This window comes from Toxotes jaculatrix, chromosome 17, assembly GCF_017976425.1.
Source record: "Toxotes jaculatrix isolate fToxJac2 chromosome 17, fToxJac2.pri, whole genome shotgun sequence".
NCBI lineage: Eukaryota > Metazoa > Chordata > Actinopteri > Toxotidae > Toxotes > Toxotes jaculatrix.
The window spans coordinates 20,430,816-20,444,539 of record NC_054410.1 but is presented as its reverse complement, the minus strand read 5'-3'; the positions used below and the strand labels follow the sequence as shown (position 1 = coordinate 20,444,539).

General features: G+C 40.3%; 1 protein-coding gene across 1 annotated transcript; it reads right to left on the bottom strand.

The window, feature by feature from the left end:
• Positions 1-286: 286 nt before the first annotated feature.
• Positions 287-12,931, bottom strand: kcnk5a (potassium channel, subfamily K, member 5a). Its single transcript, XM_041061227.1, has 5 exons — positions 12,474-12,931; positions 4,417-4,528; positions 3,871-4,037; positions 3,595-3,763; positions 287-3,404 (listed from the first exon to the last, which is right to left on the bottom strand). Exons 1-5 carry the CDS (start codon positions 12,657-12,659, stop codon positions 2,458-2,460), a joined length of 1,581 nt encoding a protein of 526 aa, XP_040917161.1. The 5' UTR covers positions 12,660-12,931; the 3' UTR covers positions 287-2,457.
• Positions 12,932-13,724: the final 793 nt, after the last annotated feature.

Here is a 13,724-nt window from a genome sequence, read left to right as displayed (position 1 = left end):
TTCATCCTCTGGTGACCATGATTGTTCATATAAAAATTGCATGTCAGTCCATCCATTTATTTCTGTCTGGACTAAAGTGGCATATCTCAAATATTCAACTCTCAAGTCCAACCTGAGATAAACCCGATAACATCAGGGTTAATTTTTCAAAATTTGGAAGGCTCCCTCCAGAGCCACAGATAACTGCACAACTGCTCACTAGAGCTTCACATGACAACTAAACTGCACTTCATGAGCAAAGAAATAAAACATGATCATCAAAACTCACAAAAAACTGTTTTATTGAATGTTTATTTTAATACGTGAAATATACAAGGGTTTTTTGGGGGGGAATTCATATACAAACTTTGACAAACATGAATAATTTAATCATAAAAAAAGGCATTTACAACACAACTATACTGGAGTTTTTACACAATGGAGCAACTTTAGGAAGAAAACTAGGGACAATGGGTTAAAACAAGCCTAACCTGTTAGTTATCTAAAGACATGCTTGCAATTCAGTCCAGACAAGTACCATAGCTGCATAACAATCCTGCACATCCAGGAAAACCAGTGAAAAAGAGAGAGAAACTGAAACCACAACGGTGATGGCCCTGTGATGAAATATAGGAGAGGGCAAGAAAAACACCCAGTGAGAAAGATTACACCTTTTCAGAGAGTCAACACAAAGTACATTCAACAGATGTTACATTCTACTGTATTTCCTCTGCTTGGTGGTGGATCTAAAATATTTCCATAAATCACAGGAGTTAGGATGGTGTGGCCCGTGTGTTCACAAGAAAAAAACAACAAAAAAAACCAAAAATCAAATATTGGAATATATTTAGGGCATATTATCTAACTTCTGGCATGAATGAGGAAACTGCTTTGAAATTCAAAGTATCCCTGTGTGACACTGCACCACTGCCATTTAACCATTCGAAGTAACACTGTTTAAAGTTTCTGTGTGCAAGTTAACGTGCAAAAGGCAGCGGGTTAGCAGGACAGAGTCTCTCAAGAGTACAGCTGAAACAAAAGGGAAACACTATACAATGATCCAAGATGCCAACAGTGCTGACTTTGTCTCATGACGAAAACATACGTCAAGAGTACATTGATCTGTTACAGGTTAACCTTGGCTGTCTGTCATAAGCGGTACTTCAGTCATTCATGCCAGTGCGAGCCCCCAAAAGCAAACAGAAGTAGCAAGGCCATGTCCTGAGCAGAGGAATGTTTGTGGTTACTGATGGGCTCTCGGCCAACATTTACATGGCAAAGACAGGGAAATGAAAGGGTGCTAAAGAGACAGACAGTGGGAATATGGTCGATGTGAACGTTTCATTCCCATTATGCACTGCCATGGTAGAGGGCCCAGAAAGCCACAGATTTGACGTTTGACATGCTGTCATCAGCAAAACAACTGCAAAAGTATGTGTTGACAAAACCAGTTTGAGTGTATTCAGAGAGGGATCTACTCTGTGTCACAGTGGGAGGGACGTTCACAAAGCTGACTTCTTACAGCAGTCAACATAGCCAAGAACAGAGGTGTACAAAAGGAAAAAGAACATCTCAGTTTAAACCATCTCTCTGGCAGGATATTCAGATTTTTGCCATAAATGCTTGTCTGTTAATAAAATGAATGAGTTCACTCTCAGTTGGTTCTAGGACTAAGGTGTTGCCTATATATCACTGATCACTGACCTCAAGTGCAGTCAAAATTTTGTTGCATACAGTCAAAACAGCAATCTCAGACACAAGTTACCAAGGACTTCACAACATAAACAAATACCAAAGAAAAAAAAAAAAAAAGGGAGCATTGGCCCATAACCCTTTCTTTAATAACATTTTCTTCAAGGACAAATGTCTGGCTCAGGTTGTAAAAAGACAATCTGCAGTGGAGTGGACTTTAAACTGTCCGTATGTGGTGGAATTGTGCAATGGGAGACATATAAACCCATGTAGTTTAATAAAAAGCTACTATGTCCTTCATTTAAATAAATACTATTAAAACACCAATATGGTGAATAAGCATAGAAGAAACTATGGGAAATCAAATACATTTCCACATTTAATTTCTTATCAGCCTATGAGTTGGAAAAAAAGGCACTCAGGGAAAATAGATCTTGGTTTGGACCTTACAATAAAATGTGTTGCATATAGCTTCTCAAACTGTGTGGAAGACAGAAATAGAGATGTTAAATACTCATGGGGTTACACGTCATGCTCTGTAGATGTTAGACATCATTTGTTCAAGAGTCTACAGGAAGCTCAACTTTTTAAATGATTGATGTGCATTTTCAAGGAAACATCGATTCTGAAATTTGATCATTATCAGACCCCCAAACTGCAATGGGACGTCTGATATCCTTTCAAATGGTTCACATTTAGAAAACATATACTTCAATGCCAACCAAGTCAACAACAGACCACCAGGAAGATGTGTTGACTTAACACAGTTGAAAACTGTGGAATGTCTCAAGAGTCTGTATTTTCTTCTTTTGCATATTCTTCTACGAGTTTCTCATAGGAGTGGCTGTGTTCTGAATCTTCACTAGTGAACACAGACCCTTCAGATTCAGAACTCTGCTCCTCCTTCGAGTTTGTTTCAATGTTTTCATCACAGGTAGTAATAGACAGTTTTGCTTTGGAATCATCGTCATCGTCGTCGTCATTCTCTTCCAAATTATTGCTGAGAAAGTTTTCCTCGTCAATAAAAGTAATGTTTGCATTTTGGAATGTCAGGGAATGGTATTCTTTAGAGTCCCATGTCCTTCGACCACCCAGTCCACAATCTCCCGCTCCTCGGTTCTCGATGTCGACATCCTTGTCAAGTTGGTTCTCACACATTTGGTCCTGGTCTAGTTCTAGGTCACCCTCTACATGATCTTCGGTTAGCAGCAAACCATTGTCTGAGCCCAGGAGGTAGTTCTTGGACTTTGAAAAAGCAACAGTGACGCGGTCACTGAAACTGTAGCGTCTCTTCTGGCGTGGTGAACGGTCCAGACTGAGGATGGTGTGTGTATTATACATGGGAGCGTCACTGCAACTCTTGGAGCGAGCGATCTCTTTGGATTTATTGATGGTGTTGCCGGTGCTGACAGTGGTTCTGTCATCTTTTTTGGTGCCAATCTGCTTTATCAAGTCATTGTAGCCTTCCTGCTTCTTGGACAGAAAGCTGAAGATGTTGACATCATTGGGAGTGGGTGGCAAACGAAGGGCAGCCTTGTGAGACTCTTTGTAGTGCCGGAGCTCATCAAGAGACAGCTTGCGCAGCTTGCGGCGTTTCTTCAGCGCCTTGTGAGCTTCGATCACCATCCGCACTTTCCAGTTGAAAAACAAAGAAAGCCAGGCCAGCCCCAGATAAATCCACACTTCCACAAAGTAACGGTACAGAGTTGGGTATTCTTTATTTGGTTCCACACCTGCAGGACAAAGAAATGTCAAAGGTCATTTAAATCCAAACTTCTGGTCTGGTAGAGATTACCCATAATTACCTTGTTATCTGTGTACAACTTAAATGTGATGTGATTTCTGCTTTTAACTACAGGTTTAAGTTAGCTTAGGTTTAAGTTAAGTTTAAGTTAAACTAAAAGTATTTATTTCTCCACTTACCCGCAACCAAGTCCCCAAAGCCAATTGTGGTCAAGGTGACAAATGAAAAGTACAAGCCTTCGATGTATGTCCATCCCTCCTGGGACATAAATACAAAAGGTGGGAGTACTAAATGGACCAGCACACCCCAGAGGAGAAAAATAGCTGTGCAGGTAAACTGAGCCTTTCTCTGGAAAAGAAATAAGACACCGTTAGTTCAGGTGAATTCTGTAATACCACAGAGGTGAAATTATGTTTGTCGGAAATGGGAAAAAAAAAAAAACCCTATTAACTAACCAGTGAAAATCCTTTCTTGGTTAGATACTGGCCCAGGTGCTTGGCTCTGCCACCGAAGAACTTTCCAAGCTCACTGATCCAGGTAAGGCACAAAGGCACACCAAACAGCCCATAGAAGATGCAAAATACACGGCCTGCTGATGTTTTGGGGGCAATGTTTCCATATCCTTTAAAAGATTGAAAATAAAAGTTATAACTAGGATGTTGTAGCTATGTACAGTTGAAACAGCACCTTCATGCATTAACACAGTCCATTTAGTATGGCTTTAGGAGAAGGAAATTACAATCAAGTCCATTTCACCTATGTTGTGTCCTGTACATTTGATTTATACAAAGCTTAAATAAACAGCCAGACGGTGGAAAAAGTTTGCCTAACAGCCCAGTGCATGCTCTTGCTGATTACATCAGCATTATTAAATCTCATTTTCCCTTGAACATTCAGAAAGAAAAACATTTGGCAAAACAACTAAGAAAAACAAAACAAAAAAGCCCCTCTTTTCCCAACAGAGCTAGATATGTCACTGCTGAACTTCCAAAAGCACTTACCGATAGTTGTGATAACAGTGGCAGCAAAGATAACAGCATTTGGCCAGTTCCAGTTATTGAAGGTCTTACTGCCAGTTATGGTGACCCCTTGGCCTGCAGCATCAGACACCACCTGAGGACAAGAAAATGAGAAAAGGATGGAAATCAATTTAAACAAGAAATTAATAAAGGACAACAGACGGATACTATCAATTGGCAGAGTCCAATCTGGCTAAGCAGAAGGAAGACAGGAAGTTTGTTGTGTGCAAGCTCCATTTCGTCGACCACTTCCTTCCTGCGATACGATGACGGTATCTCAAGTAGTACTGATGAGCTGAAACGACACTCAAGCACCCTAGAGAGTCGCCTTTAACCCGAGGGCCTGGTAGTTCCAACCACTGCTTACTTTGGTAGAGAAACAGGAAGGCAAGTGCTGCATCCCTAAACAGCCATTTCATAATCACATGATGATGTGGATAGAAAAGCACCAGCTGGTTATTCAGAGATAGTTTTTTTTCTCCAGGATCCAAAGTTCCACTGAATATGAACAACACAAAAAAAAATTCCAGGGTATCATGTTGTGCTTACCCCACAGGCAATATTTGTCTTTAACCACCTTGAGCATGGCATACATTAGCTCACCATTGCAAGGGAAGTTTTAGTGTTGAAATCCAAATACTTCCATCATTCCCAACCAAATGTGTGCTTGAACAGCCACAACAGAAACTGAATTGCCCCTCTTGGGTATTCGCAAACACTCGGCCATGTGTGCCGGGACAATGCATTCCCCCGCACCAAAGTCCTTCTTTTTCCAAATGCGCTAGAAGGGGGGGAAATGTGCAAGGGTTGGCAAAATTCACATAAGCCTTAAAGTACTAGAAGATGCTCAGTTCTTTAATAATAACAGGTCTGTGACGGCTCTGCAGTGTAATTACCAGCACAAGGGGAGGCCATTCTTTTGTCTGCTGAAACAACACAGCTCTTCCGTTGGGCTTGAGGATGACAGTGGTGATGACCAAGTTTGTGTTCAAACCATGACTAGAAATTAAAGAGGAAAAACCTCACTGGAGCAGATAACTAACTGTACTGCTTACGCACTTTTACATTTGCCAGTCCTACTGACAGCATCTGTAATGACTGCTTACATTTGCATGCATGGGGTAAACTAGTTATTGGCCATGTTCAGGTCAAAATCTTGTTTGGCTTAAACTGATTACATGAACCTTTGATACCCAGCAACTGCATATCCCTGCTGCTGACTGTCACAGTGAAGGAAATTCCCCTGCATTGATTTCAGGTGGCTGAGCAACGCAAAACGTCGTGCCAATATTTTTTTTTTTTTTTTGGGGGGGGCGTTTGCAAATTTAATCTGATTTTAGTGATATATAAATAAGCTTTATTGTTTTATACTAGATTTAATACTAGTTTGTCATGCACTTGTTTTTGTTTTCAGTGGTGATGTGCTGCAGAGCAGTTTCTGCCCAGAATAAGGCAGAGCCCCACATCACACACACAACTTTCAGATTATTATCTTACATACACAGCATATTTCATTTCCCTGCTGCGTTGTGCTGCCTTAGATTAAACAGCATCTAGAAATACCAAAAAATAACATCAGTTTCCACGATGGATAACAAAGATTATAATCACAAACAATGGCTTGTAACCAAAAAACTAGTGTCATTATTTGAACAAACAGCGAAAAACACTAATGAATCAAGGAGGTAAACCAGATCAAATTGTATCAGATAAAAAAAGCTTCTTTGGTAACGTTATAAATAACAGAACGTGTGCGCTCAGTTCTCAAATATGCCCACTGGAAAAGAGTAAAGGGCATCACATGTACTGTAAGGGTTCAGGCGTCCACAATAACACAGCTGCACAAGTTTTATGAAATAAAAGCAGATAAAAACTGCTTTCGGTAACTCGTCCTCCCAAATAATCAATGATTCATTTATTACCCTGTCGCAGCCAATATGACATCTGAACCTCCCACACCCTCCCCCTGTTATGATTGCTTAACTGTTTGAGGCGTTTGAGGTTTGTTTGCTACACGGAAAACAGAAAAAGTGACAAATGTTACGTTTGTGTGTCATGCCTGTGGTCTGTGTGTGTTCAGCTCTGCACCTCACTCTGATCTAATGAGGTGATCTACACATGTTCAGTCTGCCTGCCAGATAAAAAGTGCTGAAGTCTGAGACATGCAAAATGCTGATTCACAGGAATACAATGGGAGCAGAGTGCAAGCTAAAATCAAGGGAGTGAGCGCCATGCCCTCAATGTATGTCAGCCAAACAGGGGACAAGGAGTACGACCTCTGTGAGACTACAGAGGTTAACATGTCCACATGTTAAAGCAAATCTTTAAATATCCTGCATTGCTACCATTGAACTGTCTTGACTTTCACTTACATAAGCAGGAAGGAGAAGTAGCTTTTTTTTTTATTCTACAGCCACAAAGCAATAACCAGTGAAAAGATGGTCTCCATGGACTGACTGAGCAGGCTTTGCAATGCAGCACGGTCTTTAAAGGGTCAGTCACCGGTCAGCTCACGGTTGCTTCAGGTCACAAATGGTCCTAAGAGCGAGGCACGAAGCACAAGCACTGAGGGAGAGAGATTTGACTCTTTGTGTCAAAGTGAGCCCAGACCAGCCCAGGAGGAAGTTACACTGTCTTCTTTACCTCTGGACAACTGGATGTCAAACCACAGCTACCAACATGGAAATACTTCTACTGAGAAATTTCTAAAATCAGAGCCAATTAGCCTCCAACACAGTCCTGGAAAAACAAACATGACCTTAGGAAATGAACCACCTCTGTTAATGTCAAAGTTAGTTCTGGAAAATAAAAAAATGGAAAATCAAAATAATTCTACAATCTTAAATAAATGTTGCAGTTATAAATCTTTCTAAATAACATTAAGCAAAAAAAAAAAGAAGGTCTTGTACCAAGTGGCATAATCAGTGCATGAGAAACGTAATGAAGAGGGAAAACATCTTAAAAATGTTGTGCTAAATAAAATTAAACCACAGACACGAGAAGACTTCCTAAGCTCATTAATCAGGGTCTTCCCTGGGTTTCTGGAGGGCTCAGGCGCTGTGGTGTCTTTAGCGGGCGTGGGGTGGGGGGTCGAGTCGGAAAAATTCTCATTACAATATTTCTAAACACCCGACACAGGTTGTTGGTTGGACGTCATTATTTTCTCTGACAGTAAACACTTTCTGTGGTAAAGACGTTGGGAGAACTTGTTGGGAGAGAAAAAATACAAACATTGCCTTGTATTCAGGCCAATATGACTTCCTGTCTCTCTGGAGCGGTAGAGAACTCTGAGCATTGTTAATGATAAACTTAATACTGACACACACACAAACACACACACACACACAGCGTCTTGGTACACTGCATTACTGAAGAAGTAGAACATTACTGCTGCTCAAAGTTAACACCTTACTAGGATGAAATAGCTGTAGCTACTTGTGGTTGACACATACTCTACTTCCCTGTGTTTAATATCATAATAAACTGAATATCTTTGGGTTCTGGACTGTTCATGGAACAAAATAAGACATCTGAACATGTCACTTTAGAGTCTAGGAGCTGCAATGAATATTTTTTTTCCCCACTATTGTTGATAATTTGAAGAAAAAAAAAATCAATAAGATAAAACTATTGATCCCACAGCAGGGAAATTCACTTGTTAGACAGCTCACAAGCAAAACAGTGAGCAAAAAAAAAACAAAAAAAAAACCAAAACATTAATAAGGATTATTTAACTATAATGTATCCATGGGACATACATAAACCATAAAAAACATCCATCTTTTCTAAGCTATACATCCATAATAAAAGGTTTCCACAAAGATGTGAAAAAGCATGATATGAAACACATTGTGCTGATTTTCATTCATACTGACAACAAACGGTGCCATAGAAAAAAAAACAAAAAGAGTCAGAGTCAGTGGCACACTCTTCGTGTGAAAGATTTCTTTAACTTAATGGAAGTGAAACTATTGCCAAACTGCAGGCTTAGCAGTCTGTCACTGCCACATTCTGATAACCAAAGAAACGTAAAAACCACAATGACAAACTCCAACTGTTATCAACCCACCACTCTAGTTCCTAGGTATTTTTCCACTTCCAGCCTATGAGCAGCAGGATTGACAGAGCAGCAGCTGTGTGCCAGCAGGATTGACAGAGTTACAAATCATGAAGTCACTCAAACTCTTCCATGTCATTATTTATTGATTTCCGATATGGAGGTGGATGAGTAGCAAACAATGCCTCCAGGAAACAAGGCTGAGATTTCACCGTGTGCACCAACCAAAGACCCGACACAGAATGTGGAGGGAAAAGATCTTTGCAAGATGGGAAAAAAAAGATTTGGAGAGGTGTGGGATACTGTTTGCATAAGTTATTTGCAGACAAACCAATCATGTACTCAAATACAAACACAAACACACAAACATTAAGAAATGGATGTTGATTAAGACAAAGTACAGACAGATTTTGTCTGCTTTACAGCTTTTTCTGGATTTAGTAAAGACAAAGAGGCAAGATGTAAAATACCTAAACAGCAAAGGAGTTTTATCTTACATCTGGAGAATATTATACCATTAACAAAGTTGTGTGCTGGTAATATTACATGAAATGAAAAGATTTGCTTCATTAACACCACACGATATGCTTGATATGATATTGCTTTGATGAGTTGATTAACATGTAATCAAACACAAAACCTGGTTCGGGACTGCTGCAGGTTCATTGATGAACCACATTAACCTCCTGAACGGTGTCAAGTACTTGCTATTGGTATGCCGACATTCTCACACTGTAGTGACACTGTACAGTACATGCAGTCATCTGGGGCTGCAATAAAAGCAAATGAGGCATAAAAGGCAGTAAAAACATTTCTGTCTTGCCAATTAATTGCCTAAACCTAAAGTCATGATGTTAAAATCCACTGATACCTCCCATGACTTCATTATTTTTTTTTTTTTTTTTTTTATAAACCCTTTCCAAAAGAGGAAGAAAGACGTGGCTATTTCAAGCCAGCAGTCCCTACGCAGCACCCTGGGCACATGACAAAGTTAGCTATCCCCCAAAACAGTGTGCTACTTCATTTATTTGAGCTCTCATTCTGACCAGGGGCCATGTTTCACTTTAAGCATGTGACAGCAGTGTGTTGACAAACACACTATTTGCAAAAACATCTCATTTGGCCACACAAACGTGATCTTTAAGTCATGTGCAATGAAACCACTAGAACAACTTTTGCAGTCACGCAAGTGAGATCTAATAACCCGCCCCTCCTCCGAAAAGTCAAAAGGCAACACGTGCAGAGAAAAGCTGCGCTGAGGAAAGATTAATTTAAAGTTTGCATCACTGGTTACAGGTTACTTTTGACCCTAATATTAAAACAGCAACGTCTAAATTTCAAATATTATAAAGTTGCTGAATTTTTTTTCCTTCAGCAGAAAACTGGGACAGATGGCTGTAGTAGTGTATTTGGTTTGAATATTTCCCAACACCTGATATACAGCACTGTAGATGAACTGATAAAGGGAACTGCTCACATTTAATGTAATTAGATGTTTTCACTGTTAGTATTAAATTACTTTAGCTTTATACAATCAGCAGTTTATTTGGTAAACCTATCTAAAACTAATACAGTGGAATACAATGCAATTTGTGGTGCTGTTGATCTGACTTTGTTTTACATTGACAGATGTACCTTTTATTTTGTCCACGCCACTCCAATCAGTGAGGGTAGGCTATATAACAGACACGCCTCTTTGTATAACGCAACACAAAAATGGCAGCCACCAGAGTCCTTACACAGGTGAATCAACACCCCTTTAACACAGTTTCAACTGAACATCATAACCTTCATGAAGGAGGATTCATTTCAGGCCTGTTATTCGACTGCATTAGTTTTAGCCAGGTGCACCACATAAACTGAAAACTAAGCCTACGTATTCCTGAATAAGCATTAATAATTACTACATTTACATTTACGCTTGTGTGCTGTAACGATGTGAGCGTCAAACATCATTTGGCAGAATGTGCAGAACTCACTCAACCCTCAGACGGAGCTATGAAAACAAACACCTCGTCTGTGGCTGAGATATACATACGTTCATGTATAGTTCAGGGTACTATGTGCTACGCTGTAAACTTTATAATACATTCTCGCCCCATTCGCTACAACACCTCCCCCCACCACCCCCAGCTTTTATAACCGCTTCTCAAGAGCCAACATTGATGGGCCATAAAATCCAATCTGTAAACTGTGACCACTTCAAGGATCCTATAGTTAATAGTAAACTCCTTGTTAATAAAACAGAAGACTAACTTTTACAAGAGTGTCGCCTTCTCTTGTTAAGCCTGCTTATATATTTTAATTGTTAACAAGCTGAGCATAGTTTCCACTATGGAAACCTAATAGAATCTCAGCTCCTCACACAAACAAGGCTGATAAAGGCAACTCAAGGGCGTTATACTGTATGTTTCTCTGTTTTAATATACTGACTCCAAAGCCTTTGCAGCAGGTGTCTTGGCCAACACCAACAAAGGAAAAATACTGGTAGACGGCGTGCCTCCAATGATGATAACAAAAAAACACAACTGTCTGTGTAACTGGGGAAAGGGTTAAGACATCACACACAATTCAATATTATCTTCTGACGGTGCCTTAAAATACCACAAGCGGTTTTTAAGTAATCTTTGTCACAGAAGAAAGCAGAGGAGCAGGAAATAGTTCAGTTTCAGTTGAACGGCCTCTAAGATTTCAACCAAACTCACAAGTCTTTCAGATGTTGCACCGCAGCAATTGCCAAAGGTAAAAAATTCCAAAATCTCTCAACAATAATATTCTTGATGCAGATTTGGCAACAGCAGGGATTTGGCTGTTACAGAGGTGCAATGAGTGGGGGGAGGATCAAATCCCTTTCAGTCCTCCCAACACAAAAAGGAGGAGCAGAAGGAAGCAGAAAGGGGGGGGGGGGGGTAATAAATCTCCCCAATACCAATGTGGGCCCAAAAAGGGGAAACAAGTTGAGACATGTTTCTGGTCACACTAGCATGTAAAAAAAAAACAAAACAAACAAACAAAAAAATTCCAATAAGGTCTGATATCCTTATCTTTACAGTAATGAACCCCTGTCAGTGTTACCCGTGCAGAAAATGCTTCCTTTGAGGAGGTTTGTTGAACATAACTCTGCAAACCAAGCTTCACACATTCCAATCTTATCTTCTTGTTGTTGTGAGAAAACAAACATACAAAAAAAAACAAAAACAAAATAAAAACTATTAATGTCATAAAGCCTCTGCATTTCAAGGAAGTGGACAAACACCTGAGAGAGTGCTGACTTACTGTGTGTTCATTCAGCGAGCGCTGACAGTAAAACCACAGGAGTCAGTGGCACCCACTTTATTACTGGTTAAAGAATTGCCAATTTTGACAAGAAATTGGCAATAGAACACCAGGTACTGCTGCTTTAAAGAGATGAGGTTACTGATTGGCTCTGTACATCTGGTATCACAATCACTCTCCCAGACAGATAGTCTGTCAGCTTTACAAGAGAAAACTAAACGAACTGGGTAATAAAATAATTATCCTCATTACCTATGGGCACAAGGAGCCCACCAAAGATAAGAGGGGATAATATCTAATCACACACACACACAGGGAAATTAGTGACAATTCAGCAAATTTAATAACAATTGCCAACATGGGGGTTTTGGTGCTATAAAGGGAAACTAAACGTCTAGGCCTTCAGGCTGGTAAACAACGACAAGTGAGGGTGCGCTGACTCGCACAGATGACATTTCATTCCTTAAGAGTTTTGTTAGTGTTTGGTGAAAGCTCGCATTCCAGCTGAGGCTCATTAAGCCCACCCGTGTCATCCCTTTTCAAGACAAATCTGCAGCGCGATATCCCAACACTGATGAGGTGATTCACTCAGAAATAATCCTCATGCGGACTTGAAATGAGCCTGCAGCTGTTACTGAGATTTAAAGCAGGAAGCTTTGCAGAAATTTTCAAAAGGAAAATGTTAAGTTTAAGAACGTGTCCATACCTCTAATATTCTGTCCAAATCATCTTTCGTCAGACAGGGATAGTCCTCAAGTATTTTATCCTTCTCGGCACTATACTGCTTTGCAGCCAGCTTCCAATTGGGCTCCTCCAGGACTTGAAAAATTGCTGCCCCAATGGACAGGTAAAAAATTATGGCAGAAGTCAACAAGGGGCCTTTATCTACCATACTTATGTACAATAACTCAACTTGGAGAGCGCGGGACAGGGGGAGATGAGAGAAAGGAGGGGGGTGGACAACAATACCCGAAGTTAAGCGGGGCTCATTCTCAGCGGGTCTTTTGGCTTACAAAATGTTTCGTCCTCTTCGCGATGGCTCAGAAAAATGACTGAAACGTGCCACTGCTGACAGCATCGGGCTCGAGACATAACAGTGCGAAAGAAGTCGCGAAGAGGTAACTGAGCGCGCGTGGTGCCGCAGCCGCAGGTATTGTCTCCACGTGCGCAGCCTGAAGAAGTAGTGCCTGCTAAAGTACTGGAGTGTGAGTAGGGGAGTGGAAGGGTGGGGGGCGACAAAGATCCGCCCACATAAAGAAAAAAGAAAGCCAAAAAAAAAGAGAGGAGGGACTCACCTACTCCTATCCCTGTTCGTTTCACTTTGTTCTTTTTCTTTTTTTTATCTCCACAGGTGTGCAGCTGCCAAGATACACAATGGCGTTAAGAGATAAGGTTAACACAGAAGTAAGAGTTCCAACAAATCAGGACGATCTCAAAACGTCCAAAATTATTTTGTAAAAATAAAATGCAAGACAAAGTGAAATCATTTTGGCAAAGCCCCCCTCCCCAATTTGTTTAGTCTTTAAACAATGCCAGAGCCCCTCTGCAAGCTTTAATAAAACACCATCAAAGAAATCCATACATTAAAATGAGTACATTATATATACGTGTGTGTGTGGGTTGGGGGGTAAATATATGCTATGATACTTAAAATAGTCATGCCATACACTATAATAGTCCATTATCATGTCCATTATTATTTCTTTCTATTGGATTTTCTTAGGGTTAGATAACTTCCTACTGCCTGCATATTTAGAAATGTCCTTTACGTGCCAGAGGATCTGTAAGACCAACCACTGTAACTTCAGCAAATGCATTACAGTTCTATATTCAGTGGCATGCAGATATCAGGCTTATTGTGGCAAGCCACCACAGACAGTAAAAGACTGACACATATGCTGTAAATATCATAGCAGTTTCTCAAGGAACTGACCACGCAAGCAAACCTGTTTGACAT

Bases quoted from the DNA above. Each gene is read 5' to 3' on its own strand.
- kcnk5a (XM_041061227.1), bottom strand. From the start codon at position 12,659: ATGGTAGATAAAGGCCCCTTGTTGACTTCTGCCATAATTTTTTACCTG. The intron at 4,529-12,473 runs GTATGGACACGT...TCTTGTCCTCAG, and splicing joins ATTTGGACAGAATATTAGAG to GTGGTGTCTGATGCTGCAGG. The intron at 4,038-4,416 runs GTAAGTGCTTTT...AATCTTTTAAAG, and splicing joins CACTGTTATCACAACTATCG to GATATGGAAACATTGCCCCC.